The sequence below is a fragment of the Rhinatrema bivittatum genome, chromosome 1 (assembly GCF_901001135.1).
Source record: "Rhinatrema bivittatum chromosome 1, aRhiBiv1.1, whole genome shotgun sequence".
NCBI lineage: Eukaryota > Metazoa > Chordata > Amphibia > Gymnophiona > Rhinatrematidae > Rhinatrema > Rhinatrema bivittatum.
The window spans coordinates 715,313,791-715,339,432 of NC_042615.1; the positions used below are offsets into that span (position 1 = coordinate 715,313,791).

Genomic DNA, 25,642 nt, shown 5'->3' on the forward strand with positions numbered 1-25,642 from the left:
AGTCCACTCGAATGCAAAAAAAAAAAAAAAAGGTTAACAGAAACAAAAAGTAGACATATCTTTTTATTGGACTAAATTAATATACGTCTTGACAAGCTCTCCAGCGCTAATACTCTCTTCTTCACCTCAGAAAAGAAACTTTTCCTATATCAGAATGCACTTCCACATGCCGTAACATAAAGTAGAAAAGACCATTTCAGCAGGCAGCACTCGCTTGCCGCTCAGCCATAAGCAGGAAGCAGCCCTAAATCACAATCTGTAAATTCTCTCCGCCCTGACGCATCAGCGCATGCTCCATCGTTAGTGGCCTCCCCCTTCACCTGCCCATTGATCCCCGACAGGTTATGCACAGGCTGGGGCTCCGTGCGACGTCGGCAGTGGGGCTGCCCAATCGGAGCGCGGCGTTGGCAGGGCACCCGATTCAAACTGCAGTGGGAGTGCGGAGGAGTGTCTCGTCTCCTAGGAGATCCGCTCCGAGGGCTCGGGGTTGCCCTGTACATGGAGCTCTGTCTGCAACTTCGCTGTACGGGGTGAATGGAGCATAAAATTATCGGTCCGGGGCCTTACCGGGCTACGAAATTGGTAAGTGCGCTTTCCCCGCGCTCTCCCCTGGTCTCTCTTTTTCTTTCGCCTCTGCTCTTAGCCGGATCGGGGATCCTGTTGTTCGCGGTCGTCTGGATCCGCTTGTTTGTAGTGGTGCTTGTTGTCTCTTTGGGGGGAGGGAATACGTTCTTCGGGATTTTTTGATCACAATTTTCCATTTAGGCTTTAATTGCATGCCTATAGTTTTCTGAAATTCACTATCTTCCAGCCTTATTACAGATGGCAGCACTGAAATACCTAGAATCGGAAGCAATGCGAGTTCACCGAATCATCTTTAAGTAATAGGGGATTTTTATTTATAATTCGTTTCAGTAACGTACTTCTTGCATTTATGAACCAGATTTTGTCTTGCATCTAACCAACACTACCTGCAGTAAAAAGTTAACTGATTATGTTGACGACGCTTGTGGAATATGCTGAGCCTTGGTCTTATAAGGTTTTATATAATTCAGTCTAACACATTGTAATACATTTTGTAACATTTCAGTACAAGTTTGTGTTACATTATGAGTAATTATATGTTTTCTTAAGTAGAAAATTGCATATCTGTAAGGTAATCTGTAGCTTTCTGTATTATATAAATGAGCTACAGAAGTTGGTATTTAAGTCCTGTTCGCTGCCCTCCCTGGTAATCAGGCCGATACAGTAAGGACGCGTTAGAGTGCGGCAGTGCCGGGCGCACCCTCGTTTACCGCATGCACAGTTCGGATCACATATCGCTCGATACAGTATTTAAATTAGACGCAAATGCAAGCCGCGTTCAAAGCGCGTCCATGAAGCAGTAGGCCTGAGCAATCCATTTTACTGTATAGAGCGCTATACAGCGCCTATACAGTATCCTGGGTGCGCTGGTACCTGTCATTTGAAATGACAGGTACCAGGAAGTGGATGGTTCTCCTACGCTCGGGCATCGGGGATTGCCAGTCCTCTCTTCCCCCCCTCCCGAAGCAAGGCGCACGGCAAAAATCGACTCGATATGTTATTAATGCAAATGTGAATAAAGTGCAACAAAAGTAAACTTACTGCATGTGAATGACAAACAGTCCTCTTTCCCCTCCTCCTGAGGCGCGCACCGCGGCTCCCCTGCCTGCCGGGGGCAGCCGGCGGCGAAAGCGGCTTCCAGCAGCCCCCGCCGGCGAAGGTGGATGAACGCACGCCTGTACGTGCAATTTGGGCGCTCGAGGCAGTGAAGGCGCATGAGCGCACACCGTGTGTGACGTCACGGTGTTCGGTCATGTGCCTTCACTGCCTCGAGCACCCAAATTGCACGTACAGGCATGCGTTCATCCACCTTCGCCGGTGGGGGCTGCTGGAAGCGGCTTTCGCCGCCGGCTGCCCCCGGGAGGCAGGGGAACCGCGGTGCGCGCCTCGGGAGGGGGAGAGAGAGGACTGTTTGTCATTCTCATGCAGTATGTTTACTTTTGTTGCACTTTATTCACATTTGCTTTAATAACATATCAAGTCGATTTTGACAGGAGCCTGCCTATTGCTGTCTCTCTCTGCCGGGGCTTGCCTGACGCTCCACCCTAACGCAGGGGTAAGGGTAGGCGGTAAATTAGCAGGTTAAAAAGGCCTTGTAAACGTCTGCACACCCTTGTACATTTTTCATGTGCTGCTGTTTTCAAATACCTGCTTAAATGTATTTTTATTTGTTTCACCAATCTACACAACATACTCTATACAGTTATAAAAATATTTCAAAAGTAATTACTAAAAACAAGTTGACTTTTTGTAGGTCCTCTGTTTCTTGCCCAATATTGCTAAATCAGTTAGGAAGTGAGAAACCACCATCTTCTGACATACACCCAGTGATGAGGAAGTGGATATCAACCTTTGTGTTTGGGAGGATGCTTTTTTTTTTTTTTCTCTCACCCTCTTTATATGGTAGAGAGGAGTGAGGAAGAAACAAGGATGTGTGTCCTGTTTGCAGTATTGCTTTGGATTCTTCAGACCAAAGAATCCCCATATTATCTAAAAACTATGGAGAAAAGGGTTGGTTACCAACTGTAATATAGAACTGAAAAGAGAGAGGAGGAACCTGGCACTATAGTTCCCTCTAAGCTGAGCACATGAGCAATTGCTCATACATCTTGAAGCATCATGCACAGGTTTTACATGGTTGCTCACATACATTTTTCTTTGTGCTCTGCACATAAATGCAACACTATAGAGATGTTTTGTTTAAAGATATTGGTTTGGGCTTTGGATCGGGTGCTGTGTGGAAAATTTCTTTTTCCCGGCAATTTTTGACGGTGTGTTAGTGCGCACTAAAAAAATGCAACTTAAAAATTAAAAATTATCAATTCAGAGGAGTTCGTTAGCTAGAAAAACAGTGCGCACTAATTAGTATTACTGTGGACTAAGAGATATGCAGTGCGCAATTGATATCCCTAACACTAATACTGGTACTCAAAAATTGTTGGTGTAAAAAAATTGTTGCTCACACACAAAAAAAATTTGCACACACCTAGTGACTCCTTGGCACTCCAGTTCAGAGCTGCTGCCAAGGAGAAACTGGAAAGGAGAGGTTTGGACTGTTCAGAATCGAGGAGCAGACACAAGGTATTTGGAAGGAGGAGATCTGTGAGGGACAAGAGAATTCATTACAATGCACTTTGAAAAGCTGCCTCTTCCATTCACAGGAAGAAAGGGGACTCATGGGAACAGACTAAAGGACCACAAACACAGATTAGTTTGGAATTTGACATGATTATGCATTGAAAAAGAAAGAAGTGTAGCAGCTAGTACCATTACCAACTCTTGAACAAGTTTAACAAACGTTTTTTTATTTTTTGAACACGCTACTCATGTTTATTGGCCAACCAACTGTAGTTTTACTAATTTTGGATTAAAAATGTTGCCAATAAGTTAAAAAGTGTCAATTGGGGAGCAGTTCGTTAGCTAGAGGTATGGTTCTGCTTTCCCATTGGCTATCTCCTTAGTTACTTGTTTGTGTTACCAAGGTCGCAAGGTGGTGTCTGGGGTAGATGGCCAGGAGTCTGCAGCATTTTTTCCTTATTTACAGGTCGATACAGTAAAGTGTGCTCCGTCGGAGCGCACTGTCAGCCTGCTCTGGACGCGTGTTTTCCCTTACCCCTTATTCAGTAAGGGGAGGAAAACACGCGGCCCACCCGCGGCACCTAATAGCGCCCTCAACATGCAAATGCATGTTGAAGGCCCTATTAGGTATTCCCGAGCGATCCAGTAAGTAAAATGTGCAGCCAAGCCGCACATTTTACTCTAAGAAATTAGCGCCGCCCAAAGGTCTGCGCTAATTTCTTCCGGCGCCAGGGAAGTGCACAGAAAAGCAGTAAAAACTGCTTTTCTGTGCACCCTCCGACTTAATATCATAGCGATATTAAGTCGGAGGTCCCCAAAAGTAAAAAAAAGTAAAAAAAAAAAAAATTTGAATTCGGCCCGCGGCTGTCGGGCCGAAAACTGGACGCTCAATTTTGCCGGCGTCCGGTTTCCGAGCCCGTGGCTGTCAGCGGGCTCGAGAACCGACGCCGGCAAAATTGAGCGTCGGCTGTCAAACCCGCTGACAGCCGCCGCTCCAGGCCAAAAGGAGGCGCTAGGGACGCGCTAGTGTCCCTAGCGCCTCCTTTTCCTCGTTTGCACCGCGTTGCCTCATTTAAATACTGGATCGCTCGCACCGGCGAGGGGCCGGTGCGCGCGCCGGGAGAGCGGGCGTTAGTCCGCTCTCCCACGGACTTTACTGGATCGGGCTGTTTGTTTGCTGGCGGTGGAGAGTTAAGTCTTGTGCTCATTTAGCTTCCCCATCCCCATTCTTTTGGCTCTTTGCCTTTTGTATCAATCCATTGTGCAACTGTCCCTCAAATATTGTGTGCAGTTTTGGTCACCCCATCTCCAAAAATAAATAACTAGAGAAGGTACAGAAAGGAAAGGCTAAACAAGTTATTGTTCTTCAGACTGAAGAAGAGGCTCAGAAGAGATATAATACTCTATAAAATCTTGAATAAAGTGAAAGGAAAAAGAAGGGACTAGGGGACACTTCATTATGCTAATAGGTAATGCATTTAAAACAAATCAAAGTGTATTTTCACTTGACGCATAGTTAAATTGTGGTGAAAGTAGTTAGCATAGCAATATTTAAAAGACTTAGACAAATTCCTGGAGGAAAAATCCATAGATCACTATTAGCCATGTAGTCTTGGGAAAGCCAGTGCTTATCCTGGTTCTGAGCAAGAAGCATTTAATTTATTCTTTGGCATTCTGCTAGGTAATGTGACCAGATTGGTCACTGTTTGAGACAGGATACTGGGCTTGATGACCTTTTTTGGTCTAACCCAATACGGCATTTATGTGCAACGTGTAGGCAGATCCTGGAGGAAAACCCGTTCTAGTCTGCCGTAGGCCTGGGACTGGAGGATGAAAGATTAATTTTTGAACAAGAAAATGATCCTAAGCAGAAAGGAAAAGCAACAACGCTGCAGCTCAGCAAGGAGTCATTGAGTGGCTCAGTCAAAGCCCAGACCTGTTTCCAAGAGAAAATCTGTGGCAGGACTTGAAGACTGTAGTCTACGGACAATCCCTAATTAACCTAAAAGAGCTCAAACTCTTCTGCCAAGAAGAATGGGCAAAAACTGCATCATTCCAACAAGACAATGGGGCCGATGCAATAAAGTGCATCAGTTATGGACGCACGTGTCTTGAACACGCGCACAATCTATTGTCTCTGCCCTGGATGCAGTATTCAAATGAAACAAATAAAAAGTGTGCATTGCTCAAAACAGAGCATCTGTAGCACCAGACATTTTATTGCTTTGAATGTCCATATAGCATCGCATGTGCATTATGTGGACGCATATATCTGTCAAAGGCTGTCGACTGTAAAAAAAAAAAAAATAAAAAAAAAAATAAATTTTAAAGCAATATTTTGAAATAGACTTTATTCCCCCCCAAAGTGATGTCACCGCATACATCATAATCATATCCGCGGGGTATATGAATCGCTGTTGCGAGGCAAACTTTCCTTTTTGTGCTCAGTTCAAATTGGTCCTGTACTTGCTACAGATTGGTGTGGTGCCTTGAAATCATGTGGATTTGCTATTGCAGGCAATCGACTTAACGATTCAATTTCTTCATTTTTTTAAATGTAAGAGGTGGCTGCTTTCTGCTCATTTGTATGTGTGCAAATGTTGTGTGGTTTTTTTTTTTTTTTTTTTAAAGATTATATTTTACCTTTTTCTTGTCTGTGGGCAGTGGATGCCTCAGCTCCTGAAGGAGCGATTGGGCATCCTTAACGGGGTTACAGACACTCAGTTCTTGGACGTCAGTCAGTAGAAGTCATCCAGACCTGTTAAGGCTGCTGTAAATCACTTTAGTGACGCCCAAGTCTTAGATGTTGATTGAAGGCCCAGGTTGTGTGCATTGGTACAAGGCCCATTTAAAAATATTCAAGAATTGGTCATCTATGAACAGGCCTTTTTAACGAATGCCCAATTCATGTATGCCAAGACAGGAGTTTTGCAGTGTGGGCTGCAGTATGAGTAAGTTCTGTGCAAAAATCGCTATGTCGGGAGGACGTTCATCCAGCCTTATATGAGGCTGAGGCAGCTTAGTGTGGCAAAAAAATTTGGAGTTGTGTCAGACAACTTTGCGGGTAAAACAGTCGTCCTGGTAGACGATTCCATAGTGAGAGGAAATACCATTTCACCCATTATATAAAGCTGCTGAGGGACTCCAGTGCCAAGGAGGTAAGTGGACTGCTGAAAGAGAGGATCATGTGCATGTTGATGTCTAGTTTCATAGTGATCAGTTTTTGGTTTGTAGGACAGGTTGCTCCATTTCGGTTTCTTGTTATCCTTGTTTGAGCAACAACTTGTGGTCATCCAGAAAAAGGCACGGCAACCTGCAGAACCCCAGCCTGACTTGTTCACCCACTAACCTAGTGGCTAGAACTGCAAGCTGAGAAGCAGGAAAACCAAGGTATAAATCCCACTTCTCCCACTGACATTCCTTTTTACTCTGGGCAAGTCACTTCATGCTCCATTGCCTCAGGTTCCTCAATTTGCGACTTACCTGGAGCTCAAATTTGGAAATCCCTAAAAAATACTTTCCTGGTGTAGGAGTAGTTGGATTGCATTCTTGTGTTGACACAGAGTGATTAGAACTGCCTCATAACTGAATACCGTTAGGTATGCAGGGTTCATCAAACATCATTTTAAGTGACTGCAACACCTGCTGTATCTTAAGACACATTTTAACACTGACTTAAAAAGGCAGGCCTAGATTCTGGTTAGAGAATTTCAAAGTATCCAGTTAGGGGAGTTGTAGTTCGTTGGATGCTAGGGTTGCTTTTGTTAAGAAGCCTAAAAGGTTCAGAGCCATGCATTTGGGGAGTGCAGAAATCCAAGGGAAGAGAAGCAGTTAATGAAAGTGTGTGACAAGGCAGTTGCCCAAACTAGGATGCATAGGGTCACAATCCTTGGAAACATTCCTCATCTGGAGTTCTGCATCCAGTTCTTTGTGACATGCAGGATTTGGTGAGACACACAATGGTGGTGGGGCCACTTGGCAATAGTGATCATAACACGATCAAATTTAAATTAATAACTGGAAGGGAGCAATAAGTAAAATCTACAGCTCTAAATTTTCAAAAGGGAAACTTTGATAAAATGAGGAAAATAGTTGGAAAAGAAACTGAAAGGTGCAGCTGCAAAGGTTAAGTGTTCAACAGGCATGGACATTTGTTTAAAAATACAATCCTAGACACGCAGTCCAGATTATTCCACACATTTAAGATAGGTGGAAGGAAGGCAAAACAATTACTGGCATGGTTTGGCTATTTTAGCCAAAGAAAACATCCTTCAAAAATTGGAAGAAGGATCCATCTGAAGAAAATAGGAAAAAGCATAAGCATTGTCAAGTTAACTGTAAAACATTTTGACGACAGGCGAAGAGAGAATTTGAAATGAAGTTGGCCGTAGAGACAATAGCGGTTTAATAAACATATTTTACATAAAATATATCCAAAGCAAAAAACCTGTGAGGTAGTCAGGTGGAACGTTAGATCAGTGGTTCTCAACCTTTTTTGTGGCTGGGACACACCTGACAGATGGTTCTCACATGCGTGACACACTGAACATGTGACCATCACGGGGCTAAATGTAAACATGCACTCTGCATCCACAGGAATCCCCTCAACCCCCAGCAATGAGTGCAGAGCTGATCTAGGGCATTACCCTGTGCAGCTCACCATACAAAAAAGATATTCTGGTTCTGATGACATCTCAGTAAAAGCAAAACAAACTCCCTTTACTACCAGGCACAATAGCCCTCCTTATGAAAAGACAGTAATTTACCAGTAATGCATATCCTATTGAGAAAACACATCAAATAAGATTGTTACAAATGCCTACATGCTAGTAAAATACTCACCTTGGTCACACACCCTTCACTAAGTACAGAAAAACCACAAATTATAAATATGAAGACAGAAACTGGAATGGAAAACCAAAAAGCCACTCTGCTTGCAGTGCGAACCTGGAGAAATGGAAAGAGAAATATAGCATCCAACAGACTCTCAGGATTTGCAATAATGCACACAAACTAACCCACACAAAGTTACACCTGTATTATGGAACACACTCAAACAGTAACAACCCTATCTAAGAAATAAAACTATTAAACCAGGCCCTAAACACTAATGCATTTCCTCTTGGGAAAACAGAATAAGCCAAGCTGCTATAGAGCCCCACACAGAAATAATTATAAAGCTATACTAAAAATGTTACAAAACAGCTGCTGAACAGAATAATATCCAACAATTAAAAACTCATAAAAATAAATTATTAAAACATGTCCAAATATCAATAAAATATTTCAAAACAGCAGACATTGCATAATACCCAATAATTAAAATGGCAGTCAATCAAAAAAAGTTTTTTAAAAAGCCACCTTTACTTACCCTCTCCAGCAACTCTCCTACTCCTTTCCCTTCCAGGCCAATAGCACTCACCAGAAGCAGCTAGGGCTGTTGAAACTCCGTCCTCACAGTCCTCTTCCTTAGGGTCCACAACCACACACACCCACAGCTCAATTAGACCCCCACGACCAGTCTCTGTCTCTCTCACACCAGTCATCTTCCTGACCATTCTCTCTCTCAATCACACTCATGACTCTCTCTTTTTTTTTTTTATTTACAAGCTCTCAATCACACACACCAGCACTCGCCCCGGCATCCATTCATACCCTCAGACACACACAAGCACTCACCCCGGCATCCATTCCCACTCTCAGACACACACCAGATCTCACCAGAAACATCTTCCTTCACTGCAGGGATAGGCTCCAGGTTCATCACTAAGTTCCGCTGCGGCTTTACTCCGGCGGGCCTTCTTTTTTCGCCGCCACAGGGATTGGCTCCTGTGGTGGCCTCGGTCGGGTTTTCCTCTTCACTGCCACAGGGATGGCCTCCCATAGTGGCCTTGCTTTGTCGGGTTCGAGACTGCCATTCCTCCCACCCCCAGGCTATGTGATGCCTGCCTCACCGGCCAATCAAAGGCTTCCTCCCTTCTTCCTACTCCCATTGGCAGGTAGAAGGGAGGAGGCTTCCATTTGGCCTGCGCAGAGGCAGGCAGAATGAAGGAGGCTTCATTGGGCAGTGGAATAGGAAAGAATCCTTGTTTGTCTCTTGTATCATGGTCTTTTTGAAATCACCCATAACAAGTGTATAATGCTTTTGTTCCTGGTCTCTGTTGTGATAGCAAGCAAGTGAAATGGAGAAAAGCCACAATGGAAATGGCCCAGTGGATAGACAGCTGAATGGAAGAAAAAGAAAGATGTCTCAGGAGGATAGACAGGCTGCTGTGCAGGCAGGCCCCAGTGGGTCTTATTCAGTTAAACCCAAATTTTCAAAGCCCCACATGCGGTAAAATAAGAACGGGTCTGGCCACGTGCGGAGCTTCCGATATGGGCACGAGTGCTGGGTGGGCTGGGGTGCATGATCTGGGTGGGGGCAGGCTGGGACAGCACCATTAGACATTTTCCGGGGAAGTGTGCCAGCAGGCAAACAGTTTGTCTGCTCCAGAGGAGCAATTTATTTTTTTAAAATAAATATTAATTTGGGGGTAGATAAGTTTTAGTTTAGGTGGTGGGGGAAGAGGGAGGAAGGATAGTACAGGTCCTTGGTGAGGCCTCACCTGGAGTACTGTGTTCAGTTCTGGAGACTGTATCTCCAAAGAGACAGAGACAAGATGGAGGCAGTCCAGAGAAGGGCGACCAAAAAGGTGAAAAGTCTTCATCGAATGACTTATGAGGAGAGATTGAAGAATCTAAATATGTACACCCTGGAGGAAAGGAGGAGCAGAGGTAATATGATACAGACTTTCAGATACTTGAAAGGCTTTAATGATCCAAAGATAACGACAAACCTTTTCCATAGGAAAAAAATCAGCAGAACCAGGGGTCATGATTTGAAGCTCCAGGGAGGAAGACTCAGAACCAATGTCAGGAAGTATTTCTTCACGGAGAGGGTGGTGGATGCCTGGAATGCCCTTCCGGAGGAAGTGGTGAAGACCAGAACTGTGAAGGACTTCAAAGGGGCATGGGATAAACACTGTGGATCCATAAAGTCAAGAGGACGTCAATGAAGAGTGGGTGGTTCGCCAGAATGACTGCTACTGCCTGGAGATAATACCCTTATTCAATAAACATACACATGGTTACTGCGACTCCAACATCGCTCTAAGCGTCAACGGCAAGAGGAAATGTGGAAAAAAGGATTTGCACTCACAAAGCGGGGAGTAGCTGGCTTGTTACGGCGGTTACTACCCCAAACCAAATAAGCCTGATACTTCACACATATCCAGCATAGCTCTCTGCTTCAATGGCAGGGGAGAAGAAAAACTGATACTTCACGCATATCCAGCTTAGCTCTCTGCTTCAATGGCAGGGGAGAAGAAAAACAACCAATAAGGGCTGAATAACATAGTCTGGGTAAACAAATAAGCATGGGTGTAGCTTGCTTATTGTGGCGGTTACTACCCCTAACTAATCAAGCTAGATATTTCACTTGGAAGCAGCTCCATCACTGCTCTCTACATTTAATGGTGGGGGTGAAAGGGAAATAGAACCAAAGGTTACTAAGAGCCAAGAGAAACAGATAAGTATGAGAAAAAAGAAGTGTGAAGCTTGCTGGGCAGGCTGGATGGGCCGTTTGGTCGTCTTCTGCCGTCATTTCTATGTTTCTATGAAGTTACCTCCCAGTCCGCTCCTTAATTGGGGCAAACTGGGACGGAACTGGTCTAGACCCAATCATGTCGCAGTGCCTATTTTTCTAAATTTCCCCCCTCCCGTTCGCACATGCACGTGCAGACATGACAATCCGGTACACATGTGCACGCGGGAACTGTATTTTATAGCATGAGTGTGCCGATGTGCGCATGTTAGAAAATCGGCATGTGCGTGTGCCAGGAATGCGCACATGGGCAGGCTCTCCTTTTAAAATTGACCCTTTAGGATTTGAAGTTTTCTCAAGCGTGCGAAGCCTACAAAGAAAAACAGAGGAGGTAATGGCACAACTGAACAAGGTTTATTGTAGCAGAAGGCCCACTTTCCCATTATTACTTTCTCTTCTGTTTTCTTCCTTCGTCCCCCACCTCTAGACATCATTGCCATCCTCAATCTCATGCCTTTTGATGGTATCATCTTTCCCCCTTCCCTCTCCATCGTATTTTTGCCCCTGCACATTACCTTGAGCAATGTGACAGCGCTGGAGAGCGGTGCTGGTTGCAATAGTTGAAGATCTAACAGGACAAGCAACACACATTTCATTGTCTCTAAAAATAAATAAATTCATAAAAATAATAAAAAATCTCCCAAACAAAAAAAGAGGAGGAGGTTGGCATGGAGAGCAAGGATTGTGTTGGGGTGGAGTGGCAGGGGCCAGGACAGGGCACGAGCAATTGAGCTCCTGCCATAGCTGACAGAAGCTCAATCATTTGCTGCTAGCCTTGTACCAGCTCTGCCTAGTTGGCCCCCCCATACACCAGGCTCCCTTCCATTGTGTCCATTCTGTGGTCCCAGCTGACTAAGCAGAGTGAGCACAGCATCCAAGCATGCCTCAATTGAAGATGGCCTTCCTTCCTCCCAAGGCACTTCCTCAGATGCTGCCTCTTGCTCATGTGGACGGTGGGCCGCAGATGGATCATCAGTTGAGGGCTCCTCATCAATGACTGACCTCCCGCAGGGGAATGGGGAGGGATGGTGGTAGTGGCAGTGGCGGAGACACAGCTCCTCCTGCTGGCTGAGGTGACATCCAGTGGTGCTGTTTGCCCGCCTTCCTCCTCCTACTCCTTGATGACGGATGTGCTAGAGGTGTCTGGTATTTATTATTTCAAAGTGTTGGGGAAAGGGAGAAGAGAGGGCTGGAGGGAGGGAGTGGTCAAGATGCATCAATTTTACACAACAGATAGAGGCAAACCAATTTCTATTACTTATAGGCATGCCAATCTGTTTCACCTTATTATAGCTACTCACAAAACCAAATAAGACCTTTTTATGGAGCAAAGAGCAGGTAATGGACTTGTGTGACCATCAATTGCAATTTTTCTCAATTTCTGGGGTTCACTAATCAGCTGTGATTCTGAATATACTTACCATCCGGCTGCCCTTGTCTGGTACGGAGGACCAGGAACCATTCCTTCTTCTCCTGTCTGTCTGCCTGCACCTGGTGGCAGGAATAGCAAATGCAAACATTACTATGTTAAGAAAATGATGCAGGGCCTGCATCTCCCACCCATTCCACAATTCAAGCTATTTTTAGCATTTTTTGTCTGTATTGAAAATCTGATATAAAGTCTATGCTACACTTCCTGCTTTTAATACCCTACTCTAGACCCATACTCTCCTCTCTTGGGAAGGATGCTTGGGCATTGAAGCTCGCCCTGAGCACCAGCCAGACAGCATCTGCCCTTTACTGGTTCTGCCGGCACCCAGGGTGAAAGTAGAGGTGCCTTTCAACCTCTACAATCATGATTGCGAGCAATTGAACGTTGCCTTCCGTGAAGTTTGGCAGCCATCTGCGAGGCATGTTGCCAATGGTTCTGCACAAAATGGACGTCTGGGCATGCCTGCAGGGGATAGACATCCAAAATCATGTACCAAGGGCCTGTATGATGAAGATGAGGGACGTCTAAGTCCTTGGCATCTCTTAAAGGCGCAAGATTTGGACATCCAAACATCCTGTGATGGGCTGTCCAAATCCTGGACCTTTAAGAGACGTCCCGGACTTAAGTGTCAGTTTCTCACTTTCCTGGGGCCCAAGATGGCTGCTAGGGAAGCTGCTCCTCTGAGATTCTTACTACGATACAAATGCCTGCGAAAAGAAAAGGAAAAATGCGGGTTTATCCTCCCAATTCTGCATTACCTGAAGGCCAAAAGAGGATTACAGCATATGCAGCCCAGATGACGGAGAAAACGGGAGAGGATTCTCCCCGCTGCAGTAGATGGAGAGGGAGCTTCATCGCTGCCTGGGGAAACCACCCTTAGTCCCCCGGATTGCAGACCTCTGCAGGCCCCTGCGACGCGGGCCTGCCTCTAGGAAGCGGCGTGGAATGATGTCATCTACCCGACGGGAGGGGGGTCACTGAGAAGGTGAAACTGCGCCAGCACCACGACCTTCCTCCAGCCTGTTGGAAGCAACAGGGTACAGGGAACTGGAAGATTTAGATCCACTCTTTTCTCCAGTGAACCCGACTGAGGAAAACTGAAGGATCCTGGAGGTGCAAACAGCAGAGGAATCAGGGACAGAGTCTACCCAGCAGGGGGGGTGAGTTTTTTCAATTACCCCCTAAACCATCGGTAGTCACCCTGGAAACCTTATGGGACCTTGTGGCTAGTCTTGCACAGCTAGTCCAAAATTGTGAAAATAAATATCGGAAGATGGAATTGGAAGTGCAAACCTTAAATCAAAATCTGGGAGGGCAAATTAAAGAATTAGAAAAAAAAAATGATGGAAATGGAGCAGAAAACAGCGCAAGTGGAAATTGTGAATATAAATTTGATTAAGGATATAGGTTTACATTTCAAAGAGGTTGGAAGCCCTTGAGAACTATACGAGACATCTCAATTTAAGATATCTTAATTTCCCTAGGGCTTTGGGTGAGGACACTCAAAGCACTTTAAGAAAGTTTCTCATTGAATGTTTGAAATTTTGATGAATTGCAGGTGCCATTAATAAATAAGGCCTATTTTCTGATGAAAATTTTGAAGAAAACCGGAGGAACTAAAGTACAGGCAATGGGAATTTTACTCAATTCATAGAAAGTTCTGCTATTGAAATTCTGGACAGAGGGACGACATAGTATCATTTGTGACGGAGAGAGATGTATCCAAAGTGATGAAAAATTACTTTCAGAAAAAAGATGCAGACTTCTATGAGCAAAAAGTAACAATTTTTCCAGATCTGTCCGGACCCACCCAGATTAGGAGAAAAGAATTTATAGATTTAAGATCACAAGTATTAGCTTTAGGGTTTACATTTGTATTAAAATACCCATATAAGTGCTGGGTGCATCGTAAAGATGAGAATTTCGTCTTCTCTATGGTAGAACAGTTAAAATCTTTTTTGTATGCCAGGAGTGTTAATAACTAACCTGGGCAAGGTCACATATAGCAATCATGAAAGTAATGCTTCATCATATGCGTAAAGTCTGTTCTGCTTAATTAATACTTTGTTTCTTTGTGTACTCCCTAAAATTCCAGGCTTTTTCTCCTAAAATAATTCTTTGTTGAAAACATGTAATTAACTGATTTGATTATAAAGTGTTAATTTTAGTGTTTATTGAAAGTATATATACATATTTTTCTTTTTCCTGTCAAAGTATGATGTATAAATACTTTGTTAAAAATCAATAAAATATGAATTGAGGAAAAAAAGTGTCTGTTTCTACGGCCTCTCTACCTTAAAGTCCTGGGCATCTTTTAATCAAGTTTACTTAGGGAATAGCCACTGCTATTAATTGCATCAGTGGCATGGGATCTTCTTAGTGTTTGGGTGATTGCCAGGTTCTTGTGGCCTGGTGGCCTCTGTTGGAAACAGGATGCTGGGCTTGAAGGACTCTTGGTCTGACCCAGCATGGCAATTTCTTATGTTCTAGGTTTGGGTGTCCGTGAATGGCCTAATCTGACAGGCAAGGAGACACTGGTCAGCGAGGATGAAAAGACATATATTAATCCACAGATACTCAATTAAACAAATGCAATTGGTTTATTCACTATAAAGAAATCAGAAAACTATAGATAACAAAATAAATTTTGGAATCGATCCTGGAACATTCTTCAGTGCCTCTCTCGGACTCCAATTACAACTCCTGAAATAGAAAACACAAAAGAATGAATTTCGATGTGTAAGTAGCTTATTTCAAATATCTTTGACAGAGGAGAGGGCGTATTTAGTAACACCTCTAAGAACCTACACAAGAAATACTCTGCAATGACCCTTCGGCAAACCTCCAAGCTTCGCTTTGTGTTATCTGCTTCTCTAGCTGACTGTAGAGGTGGATCTGGGGGCAAGTTTTCAGGGACCTTCACTTCCAGACCAAAGCACAATGCTATGTTATGTAGCATGCAGCAGGCCATAACAATGCATGTAACCTTTTTGGGACTGTACTGGAGGACACCACCTGACCAGTTCAAACATCTGATTCATCCTTTCAGCATGCTAAATGTCTGCTTAATAACAGACCTAGTGCTGGTATGTGCCTCGATGTACCGTCTTTCTGCCACGGTGCCAGGAGTGGAGTCGGCAACCACAGCTTACGGCCATAGCCAACATTTGCCTATAAAAGAGGTAAGCAATATTGCATCAAAAAACAGTGACAAAACACCATGCAACACATTATATACACTACTTCATTTGGCATATGAATAACTGCTCGTTTCATACCCCACCCACCTCACCAATACAGTAGTACTGAAATACTTTATGGATGAAACAATTAACTTGTACAGGGGCCTGCATTCCTCCTTGCCATCTGGTTGTCTTATCATGCCTTCTGATACTACTGTTACTTACTGAGCAACCAGCTATCACTGTATTTCCCTTGGGGAAATTCAGTTCCATGCAATGAATGAGCAAGGATGTAGAATCGTGGCAGCTCCCCGGAAACCTAGATATTGCGTTCAAGATTCGTTGATGCGCATCACATACAATCTGCACATTAGTGGAATGGAATGACTTCTGATTGCAGAATGCACTCTCCAGTTCCGAGCTGGGGGCCTGTGCAATATGGGTGCGATCTATTGCGTCTAATAGATCGAGCATCCCAGTTACTTCAAAGAATCCATGCTGGATCTCCTGCTGTTGCGCTGGCTCCACTGGGAAATATACTGGCGCATACATTTCATCATTGCCCTCAAGACTTGTCCCAAAGTGCTGCAAGATTGATGACGGATTCATCCTGCAAACCAGTCCCACTGTATTCTGGAAACTTCCTGTGGTGAAAAAATGCAAGGCACACAGAAGTTTCGCCAGCCCAGGGACCACATGATTGTGAGAGGCAATCAGATCAATATCATTGCACAGGTCCTCATACAGGGTCTCAATTGCCCTAGGGCTAAGACAGTATCTCCGCACCACTTCTGACTCAGGCAATCTAAGGAGAGTTGTATGTGGCTGAACAAGACGCTGCCTGAAGGGTCTATAGATGGCTCTGGGCTGCACTTTAAAACATAAAGAACATAAGACGTGCCATACTGGGTCAGACCAAGGGTCCATCGTATGTGTGTGTTAGACTGAGGATGTGGTTGGGGAAGTTGGTCTGTCACATCTGTGTGGTGGGTGGGATCCAAAAACACACATATTTAAACAGACCCAAGACTTTAGGGTTCATAAAAGGCCCTTGTTAATTAAGGACACCCAAGACTTGAGCCTTTTACAGATGACCTGGACTTTGGCGTCCATTGTTCTAGTTATGGTGGTTCATCAAGGTATCATTTTTACTATGTTATAGATGCCGAAATCCCCAGGGCATCTTGTGACGGGCCAGGAATTGGACATCCAAGTGACAAAGGATTTAAGTCATTTGCTAACTTGTGCCTGCGCTGTGGCATGGTCCTCTGATCTTCTTTCGTTGGCAGGATTATTTGCAATTGCCTTCCCTCATGTGGCTGCCCTAATTCTTGCTCACAGATGCAAGAAGAAAGTCGGCATAACAAAGTAGCAAAGACTGTTTTCATGATTGAAAAGAGAAGCCTTCACAAACTGTCAGCTACCACTAGCTCCAGTACTATAACGCCAGGGTAAGGCAGGCACAAAATTTCGAACGTAAAAAAACTCACTCTGGACACATGAAATTTCGGTGTGCTTTACTGGATCGGGTAGTAATAGATAATTGTCGCATTTAAATAGGACTGATGGCATGCTAATCCTATTTGCTATGTGCTGAGTTTGTGTGCAGGTTATGGACACATTAATCCCATTATTGCAAGGGTGCCTGTTGAGAGCCCCAAAAATTGTGTCCTCGGTGTGCTCAGCCCTGTGCTACGCGGAGCACCCGGTATTGCATCGGCCTTGATGAGTGTGAAAACCTAGGAAATCAAGATTTCTTATTCACACTCCAGTACAAAATTGCCACACTAACTCTAAAGGGGTCACCTGCTAATATGCACGCAGGAAACTACCATTGCAGCAACCATCTATGGGATAAGATGGTGCTTTCCTCTGCTTGATCCTAGCACTAAACATTTCTAGTGGAGCCCCCCATGGAGTCTTTACTTCTGTATTTGTTTGTTTTTTTGTTTTTTAAATCTTGTATGTTCTCTCTCAGCTTCTCTCCAGTGCTATCTTCTTACTCTCCATCTCTTTTAGAGATGGATGACTGACTAGCATATGTTAGTCGGCAAAGATTTGTCAGATGTTGGGGATTCAACTTGGGAACAGGATGGAAGGGGGAAGCAACAAGAGCAGAGGGATTGAATTAGGAAGCTGATCTGTTCTCTTGTCTATTCAGTCTTCCCTGTCACCTCTCTTCTAATTCTAAGCATGCTCCCCGTAAGGGGAAGGGTTGGAGAAGAGAAAGGACAGCTGTTCTGAGTGACATTCTTGCATTAGCCCTGTGTGCTCATGCCTAGTCAGGAGGAATATGTTGTGGTCAGGCTGGGGGATATAGAGACAGTGCTGGGGTTATCCATGCAGGAGGGAAGCTACTACTATTTATCACTTCTGTAGTGCTTCTTGACCTATGTAGTGCTATACAAAAACACATGAGGCACTCTCTGCTCAGTAGAACTTATACTGTAGTCAAGATAAACATACATGGTAAAAAAAAGACCAGACATTTCATTTCTTGAGAGAATATGTGTGTGCATAGCTGTGGATCTGTTTGTGTGCTCGCTCCCACATGCAGCACTCGGTGCTGTCTGAGAGGGCTGATATTTCTCTGCAGTTGTGCCCCCCTCCATTCCCCAGTCCTCCTCACACTGCTGCTCGCTATCTGTAGCTTTCACCTGTACCGCTGTTTCTCCATCCAGCAGCTGGCCAAAATCAGGACTTTGTTCCCTTGACTTGCTCTCACCATCCATGTGGCTTTTACTGCTGCAGCCCAGTAAACTTATTGTATGCAGCGTGGCCCCCATTCATCAATACATCCCTTCTACATGTGGGGATGGGCAGTGTAATATAATGAGATCACAGTAACGTGATCCTGGGGAAAAATTCAGATAATTTATTTACTCCTAAAAGATTGGACGTGGAAACTCCCTTTTTGTGTTTGTATTATTATGAACCAGTGGTTTGCCTATTTGAAGACCAACAGGTATGCCTATTCCAAGTACTGAAAGGCCTAACAGACTTACTCTGTTTCTCTGTAACAATAACCCTGTATTATGTATATAAAAATATGTTGCATGTGTGTGACTGAGTCAGGTGGCTAAATTTTAATATACACATTTTTTTTAAGTTAAAAAGAAAAGGCTTTATTTAGAAGGAAAAAATGTTCTCTTGGACCCTATATGAATGTTCAGTACAATTTTTGCATTTGATAAGCTGTTTAACTTTAGTAAGGTCTTGCAACTTGCCTAAATTTTCACGTATGTTTTTATCTGCAAGCAATTGTAATATTTGTCATAAGAGAAAATCTCCGTGAAGTGCAGACTTGGTCTGATGATTGTTTATTTTTCATTCTCTAGTGGAATGAGACTATTGAACTGTTTCGTGCTGGTATGTCACTGCGGAAACACCGTGTGCATTTCAAAACTTATGAGAATTGCTTTTCTGCGTCTGAAGCCATAGAATATCTGAATGATTTGCTCAGATGCAACCAGAATTTTGGACCAGAAGTATCTCGCAATCAAACAATCCAGCTGTTAAAAAAATTTCTGAAAAATCATGTAATTGAAGATGTGAAAGGAAGATGGGGTAAAGAAGATTTTGAGGATAATGGTTGCTTGTACAGGTAAGATCTGCAGCCTCAATATAGTTTTACATGAAACATTGTTGGAGGTACTATGGCTCTGAATTTGTTCAGAACATTCATTTAATAAGTTGGTTTCTTTCTAATTAGCTCCTAATTAGAAATATGAAATGTTGAAGGCTGGTCTTTATTTTTGCCCTTTCTAAACATGTCCAGCAAAAATTGAGGTGTTTGTGAAGCTACAGCTAAGAGTGCAAGCTTAAAGGTAAAGATGTTACCAGTTTTGAGAGGGGAATTAACCAAATATGCTATCAGACTTGTAAATAAATCAAATCTTGGAGATCACACTGACACCCATTTAGGCTAATACTTAATTATAAAGACTACTAATTACAAATGAACTATAGCATATGATTATACTGAAAATTACATATTTTGCATTCTGTAGGGATTATTAGAGAACATGTAAATGGAAAGCAAGGCTTTTCCACTTATCCTAGCAAGCAATACATTAGGATTTATTGATTCTTGGCCAACGGCTTCTTGTAGTTCAGATGATCAATCTGCAACCATATCTGCTTGATGATGGTGACTCCAAGTTTCTGTGTCTTGTTTCATGTCTTGTACCTTTTTCAGCAGTCGAACAATCATGAGTGATGTTATCCCTGTCAGTCATGGCTCACATTGCATGTACCCTGGACAAAGATTTCCCTTTTGTTTTGGTAAAACAGGAACGTGTCCTTGAATGTCTGCACACACACAGGAGCTATACATAGTTCTCAGAAGTGTCAGCAAATATTTAGATGTTGGTGTGGGGGGGAGGGGGGGTTGTTTAATTTGTAGTAATCTATCTTGGTTCACAAAACTTAGTACGAGTTGTAGAATTCTCACTTGTATTGCATGCCAAACGCAGTTATTGCAGAACCAAGCTAACCACAACAGGGGACACCAGAAGACATGGATAGGGGGAAGAAGGGGCGATAATATTGGGAGGGGGTAAAAGCCAAATGATGGTGAAATGCCCAAGAAATAACACACTAGATGAAGGCAAATAAAGACCAGTTGTCCCACATGTTCTCAATCAACAAGCAGGGCTGAATTAGCCATGACTTCTGTGAATGACGTTATCTGATGGCACCAAATAGACTCAACTCTCCAAACTCAGTGAAATGTTTACTGAACATGTGCAGCATTGCCTCTTGAACTTTTTGATTTTGGTTGAGCTTACCCACAGACATGTGACACCCCCCCCCCCCAAGACTGTTTTCTCTCTTTTTTTTTTTTTTTTTTATTTCATTGCGGTTATTTATTTATTTATTTTTAAATCTCTTTGCCTCAGCAGTTTAAGTACTCCCAAAAGAATAAAATTTATTAAATAGAAGTCTTTTTGGGCATAGTTTGAGATGTCCAGTGAGGTGCCCAAAAGGAAGCCAGTCATTAGCAGTTTCAAGTCCTGTGTCTGCAGATTCTGGATGTTGATCACTGATGCCCATGAGATTTGTTACAAATGTTTGGTCCCTGTTTGGCAGACAGTTACAATTGTGGTCTGTCTCCCAAGATTCAGCACTTGCAGACCTGGAAGATGCAGGAATTCCAGAAGATGCTTAAGGAGAAGCGCTCATTGGAGCAGTTATCTTCTGGAGTGGAGCTTCTTTCAGCTCAAACCAAGCAAGGGCTCCTGTCATTACCGCACTTTTTGGAACCCCCGCATCTTCCAGATACGTGCTTGGAGAAGCAAGGTAGAGGCATGGTGGCAAGGTTAGGAGATGGAGAATCGCTAGGAAAGAGAGAGAACAGGAATGCTGGAACTGAACGCAAGCAGGACACTGGAGGCTGAATTGTGAAGCAGGGAAGTTTTTATGTACAGGAATCTTGGAACATGAATACAATTGCAGGAATCTTGGAACAGGATACTTCAACTAGAACAAGGCTTAGAAATCAGGAAACAGGTAGCACTTCTGCGGGACAGACACCAAGATGACTGTTGAACCACCACTGGGGCCTTCTAAGCATGTCTTGTATGCTGCTGGAAATATGGGACACACCCAGTGCTGTTCTAATGGGAATACTGCAGAGGCGAGCGACTCTCCTAGGAAACAGGGCAAATATATTAGGACTTCTGGGGAAAGCTAGCAGACCTGTGGTAGGTTCATGGTCTGGATATCCCATTGATCTTGACAGAATACGCCTCTTCCAATAGGTGGCCTCCAGACACTCCAACAAGGTCCTAGACCCGACCCAGGGGTCCAAGGGTAAGAACTGACTGGGCATTGCTGAGATGTGGCAAGACCTGGCATTGCTGAGCTACTCGGTCTGGACAGTCTGCACTGGACTTGCTGAATCTGGCTTGGCCTGGAAGGCTGAAGTCGATGTGAATGGAGTCTTTGAATCTGCAGGCAAAGCAGAGTGTAGCCAGGTCTCAGGTGCTGCTACTGGAGAAGCAGCCTGGAGTAAGATTCTTGGTGCTGCTGTGGGGGCAGCCTGGGTAGTCTTTTTGGACATGCTGCAGACACAGTTAGGATATCAGCCATTATCGCCACAGCTTCCACAACCTGAAACAGAGTTTTTGACAGTGCTCTGGGTACAGTCTGGAGTTGAGCCTTTGAAAGTAGGCCAAGAGCTCTTTCAGAATCCTGGAGCACCAGCTTGGAATCGTGCATAACCTGGCCTATATGTTCTTTACCTTTCCATAGCAGACAATCGTATTCTAAAGGCTTAGCAGAACAGGTATTTCTATTAGGGATGTGAATCGTTTTTCTAACGAATTGAAATATCGTACGATATTTCTAAATTCGTTAATATAACAGGTAAAAAAAGAAATGATCACTTCCCCCCCCCCCCCTCCGAATTTTCGTAAAATCGTTTTCCGGGTTAGTGCGCACTAACAAAAAACTGTTTATTTTTATTTTTTGTTACTTTTTGCTATTTTTGTTAGTGCGCGCTAACATGAGTTAGCACACACTAACCCGAAAAACGATTTTTCACTAAAAACAAAACAAAAACAGGGATCCATGGGAAAACGAGATTTTCCCGCGGCCAGTCGAACCTGAAAGCTGGAACAATTGGGCACCCAATTCACATCCCTAATTTCTATACAGATATCATTCTCAATGAGAGACCCAGACGCAAGAAAGCAATCAACCATTATAAATCAGTTGTGGGGAAAACATCTTAAGACTGCAGAAAAAAAAAATTCAGTGGGCACCCTTGCATTTGGTTTGGGCTGGTTCAGCCTGTCATAGGGTTCTGGTCTTGGCAATCAGGGCTACCCTGGAGGAAAGGTACATACTTGGAGAGGCAAGGTGGAGGCACAGTGGTAAAGTCAGGAGCTGGAGAATCACCAGGAACTGGACACAAGCAGGACACTGGAGCCTGAACTGTGAAGCAGGAAGACATATGTGCAGGGATGCTGTATACCAATACACTTGTAGGAATCTTGGAACAGGATACTTAATCTGGGACAAGGCTTGGAAATCGGGGAAACAGGTGATGTTTCTCTAGGGTGGATGCCAAGATGGCTGTTTTGAACTAGAATTATGTGCCTTTTGAGCATGCCTCTTATACTGCTGGAAATATGGGGCATACCTAGTGCTGGCCCAATTGGAAGAATGGAGGGGGTATGTCTGACTCTCCCAGGAAACAGGAGAAATATACTAGAACTTCTGGGGAAACCAGCAAGCTCTGCAGCCTTGTGGCAGGTTCATGGCCTGAATATCCCAAGGTCGCAGGCTCAAATCCCATTCACTCTTGACAGTTTCCTAACTTTTTGTTTCCTGTGATCCTAATAGACTTGGCATGCCCATCCCCAAGTGTACATTTTCTAACTGGGTAGTGGACTGTATTCATCATTGCTACTATGTTGCAGGGCTTTAAATTCCAGACTCTGTGAGAGCTATGGCTTCTTCTATTGCTTACATCTATGAAACTCCTCTCGAGGGCATATAAAGCTGTGACTTGGTCCTCCATACATACCTTTTTATATCCCACTACTGTCTGGACAATCTTTCAAGGGAAGGCAGTAACATTTTGGACAAAGTTTTGTAGAGTCTCGTTTCTACATAACCTGGGTTCCCATGTGGAAAATTGGCTGCTTTTTTTTTCCAATAAGGCTCTGCTGCAACCCTCAACTTTGGCCCCCCCCCCCCCCCCAATGTCATGGTTAATTCAGCCTGCTAATTGATGGGGAAAAAGCAAATTTTACTGTAAATGATGTTGGCCATAGTATAAATTAGCCAAACTTAATACCTACCTGCCTCCCTGTAGAGTCAACTACTTGTCTGTTTTAGCTTTTTACTAACTGGGGAGGTTCTTGAGGCAAATCATGCACAGGCCCTCTGCACATGCTCAGTTTATAGCTCTGCTAGCTAGGAGAGGCAGGTCTGTTCTATGCTGCTGGATTTCATCATGCACCTGTCATGGCTAATTCGCCCTGCTAGTTATGGAAAACACTGTTTACAATAAGCAAACTTGTTTTATCACACTTGATGATTTAACTGATAATGTAGATGTGTTTTAGTTAAACTTGTGACGGATTCACTTATTGGTGCTGTAAGTAAGAACAGCAGAACTAAATCACAGTATATTAAATATAGCTGTGTTTGAACTGCAAACCCAGTTTTTATTATTTAGTGTGGATGTAGGGGTGGAGTAGCAATTTTAATATAAGAAAAATAAAGGGTTGGTATTGCTATGGTCCTATGAAATCTGCGTATTTGCTAGGCTTACATGCAAATATCTAAAACAAATGGGGTCTACAGCAGTATTTAATAGAGATGTGCAATCGTTTATCACGAATTAGGCAATTACAACGAAATTGCCTAATTCGTCGTAGGTCGGGGGCCCCGAACCCCAAAAAGGATTTTCCCCGAACTTCGGGGAAAATCCATTTTTCGGGTTTGTATGGGGAGAGGGGCACTTTTTTTTTTTTTTTTAAATTAAAAACCACCCCAAGCATTAAGATTAACTATAATACAACCACCCCCCCCATCCCGATCCCTCCCCAAGACTTACTAACATCCCTGGTGGTCCAGCGGGATCCCGGGAGCCATTTGCCCCTCCGTGCCCGGTGTGACAGCCTCGCTCAAAATGGTGCCATTAGCCTCTGAACCACTATGTCACAGGGGCTACCGGCGCCATTGGTCAGCCCCTGTCACATGGTAGGAGCACAAGATGGTGCCGATGGCCATGTCACAGGGGCTGACCAATGGCGCCGGTAGCCCCTGTGACATAGTGGTTCAGAGGCTAATGGCACCATTGTGAGCGAGGCTGTCACGCCGGGCACGGAGGGGCAAATGGCTCGCGGGACCCCGCTGGACCACCAGGGATGTTAGTAAGTCTTGGGGAGGGATTGGGATGGTGGCGGGGGGGGGGGGGGGGGGTATGTAATGTATTAAAATTAATTTAAATGCTTGGGGTGGGCTGGTTTTTTTTTGGTTTTTTTTTTGTTTTGTTTTTTTTCAAAAAAAAAAAACGAGAAAAACCAAACTTTACCACGAAGTATCAGAGTCAAAAAACGACCCGGTAGAGAAAAACGAAGCACATCTCTAGTATTTAGCCCTATAACTTGTGAATATTTTGGGCACTTATCCGGCTAAATTTTAGCTGGAGAACAGGAGCATTTCTGGACAGAGTCAAGCTAGCCAGATAAGTGATTTCCTAACCGGTTTAACATCCTAGAAGAGGATTACAAAAGTGTTCCCTCTGCTGTGCCTATAAGAACATAAAATAAGCCATACTGGGTCAGACCAAGGGTCTATCAAGCCCAGTATCCTGTGGCCAACCAAGTCACAAGTACCCAAACATTTAATCCTTATTAATAGCAGTTTATGGTCTTCTGCTATAGGAACTTATCCAAATCTTTTTTTAAACCCAGCTACAGTAACTGCCATAACCACATCCTTTGGCAATTAATTCAAGCTTAATTATGAATGGAGTTAAAATTTTCTTTGATTTTGTTTTAAATGAACTATTTGCTAACTTCATGGAGTACCCCCTAGTCCTTGTATTATCCAAAAGAGTAAATAAGATTCACATTTATCCATTCAAGTCCTTTCATGATTTTGTAGACTTCTGTCATATACCCCCTGAGCCATATTCTCTTATAAACATTTGAATAGTTTGATTCCTAGGTGAAAATTAATTTTTTTTTTTATTGGTTAATAAATATGAATAAGGATCCTGTTCTGTGCTTTGTATGTAATCTAGATTTATAGTAACACTGTAAAAATAGAACCTAGGCAAAGAAAGGAAAACAAAATTGGGGTTAAGCAATATGTTAACTTTTTCAAGAGTGGGAAAGTTGCTCTCATAGAATATTTTACAGAAGGTGAAAGCAAAAAAAAAAAAATTTAATCCCTATTAACTGGTGTGTGAGAATAGTCTGTGCTTTAAGTAATATGCTTGAAAAGAAACTTTCTTCAGGAGCTAATTGCTGCCTTTTTTTATATGAAGGTTTCCTCCTTCCTCACCGCTGAGGCCATTTCCAAAGAAACCTCTCTATAGATTTGAGCGTCTTAAATTTCCAGGTTGGGAGGATACTGAACCAGAAATCTCCCAGGAGAATATCCCAGTGGAGCCTATTATGGTAAGAATATCTTTTTCATCTTTGATCAGGTTAAGGTTTCTCTCTTCATAAGCAACAATCTGACAACACTGAACAGACC

At 43.5% G+C, this 25,642-nt stretch overlaps 1 protein-coding gene across 3 annotated transcripts in view; it reads left to right on the top strand.

The window, feature by feature from the left end:
* Positions 1 to 226: 226 nt before the first annotated feature.
* The window catches only part of DEPDC1B (DEP domain containing 1B), a 113,148-nt gene continuing 87,732 nt past the window's right edge, over positions 227 to 25,642 (top strand). The window contains exons 1-3 of one of the 3 annotated variants that reach the window (XM_029576638.1): positions 227 to 582; positions 18,757 to 19,022; positions 25,431 to 25,563. In XM_029576638.1, the coding sequence (XP_029432498.1) occupies positions 535 to 582; positions 18,757 to 19,022; positions 25,431 to 25,563 (447 nt within the window). In that variant the 5' untranslated portion in view covers positions 227 to 534. The remainder of the gene's footprint in view (positions 583 to 18,756; positions 19,023 to 25,430; positions 25,564 to 25,642) is intronic. The other 2 variants (XM_029576628.1, XM_029576647.1) reach the window with 2 other exon arrangements.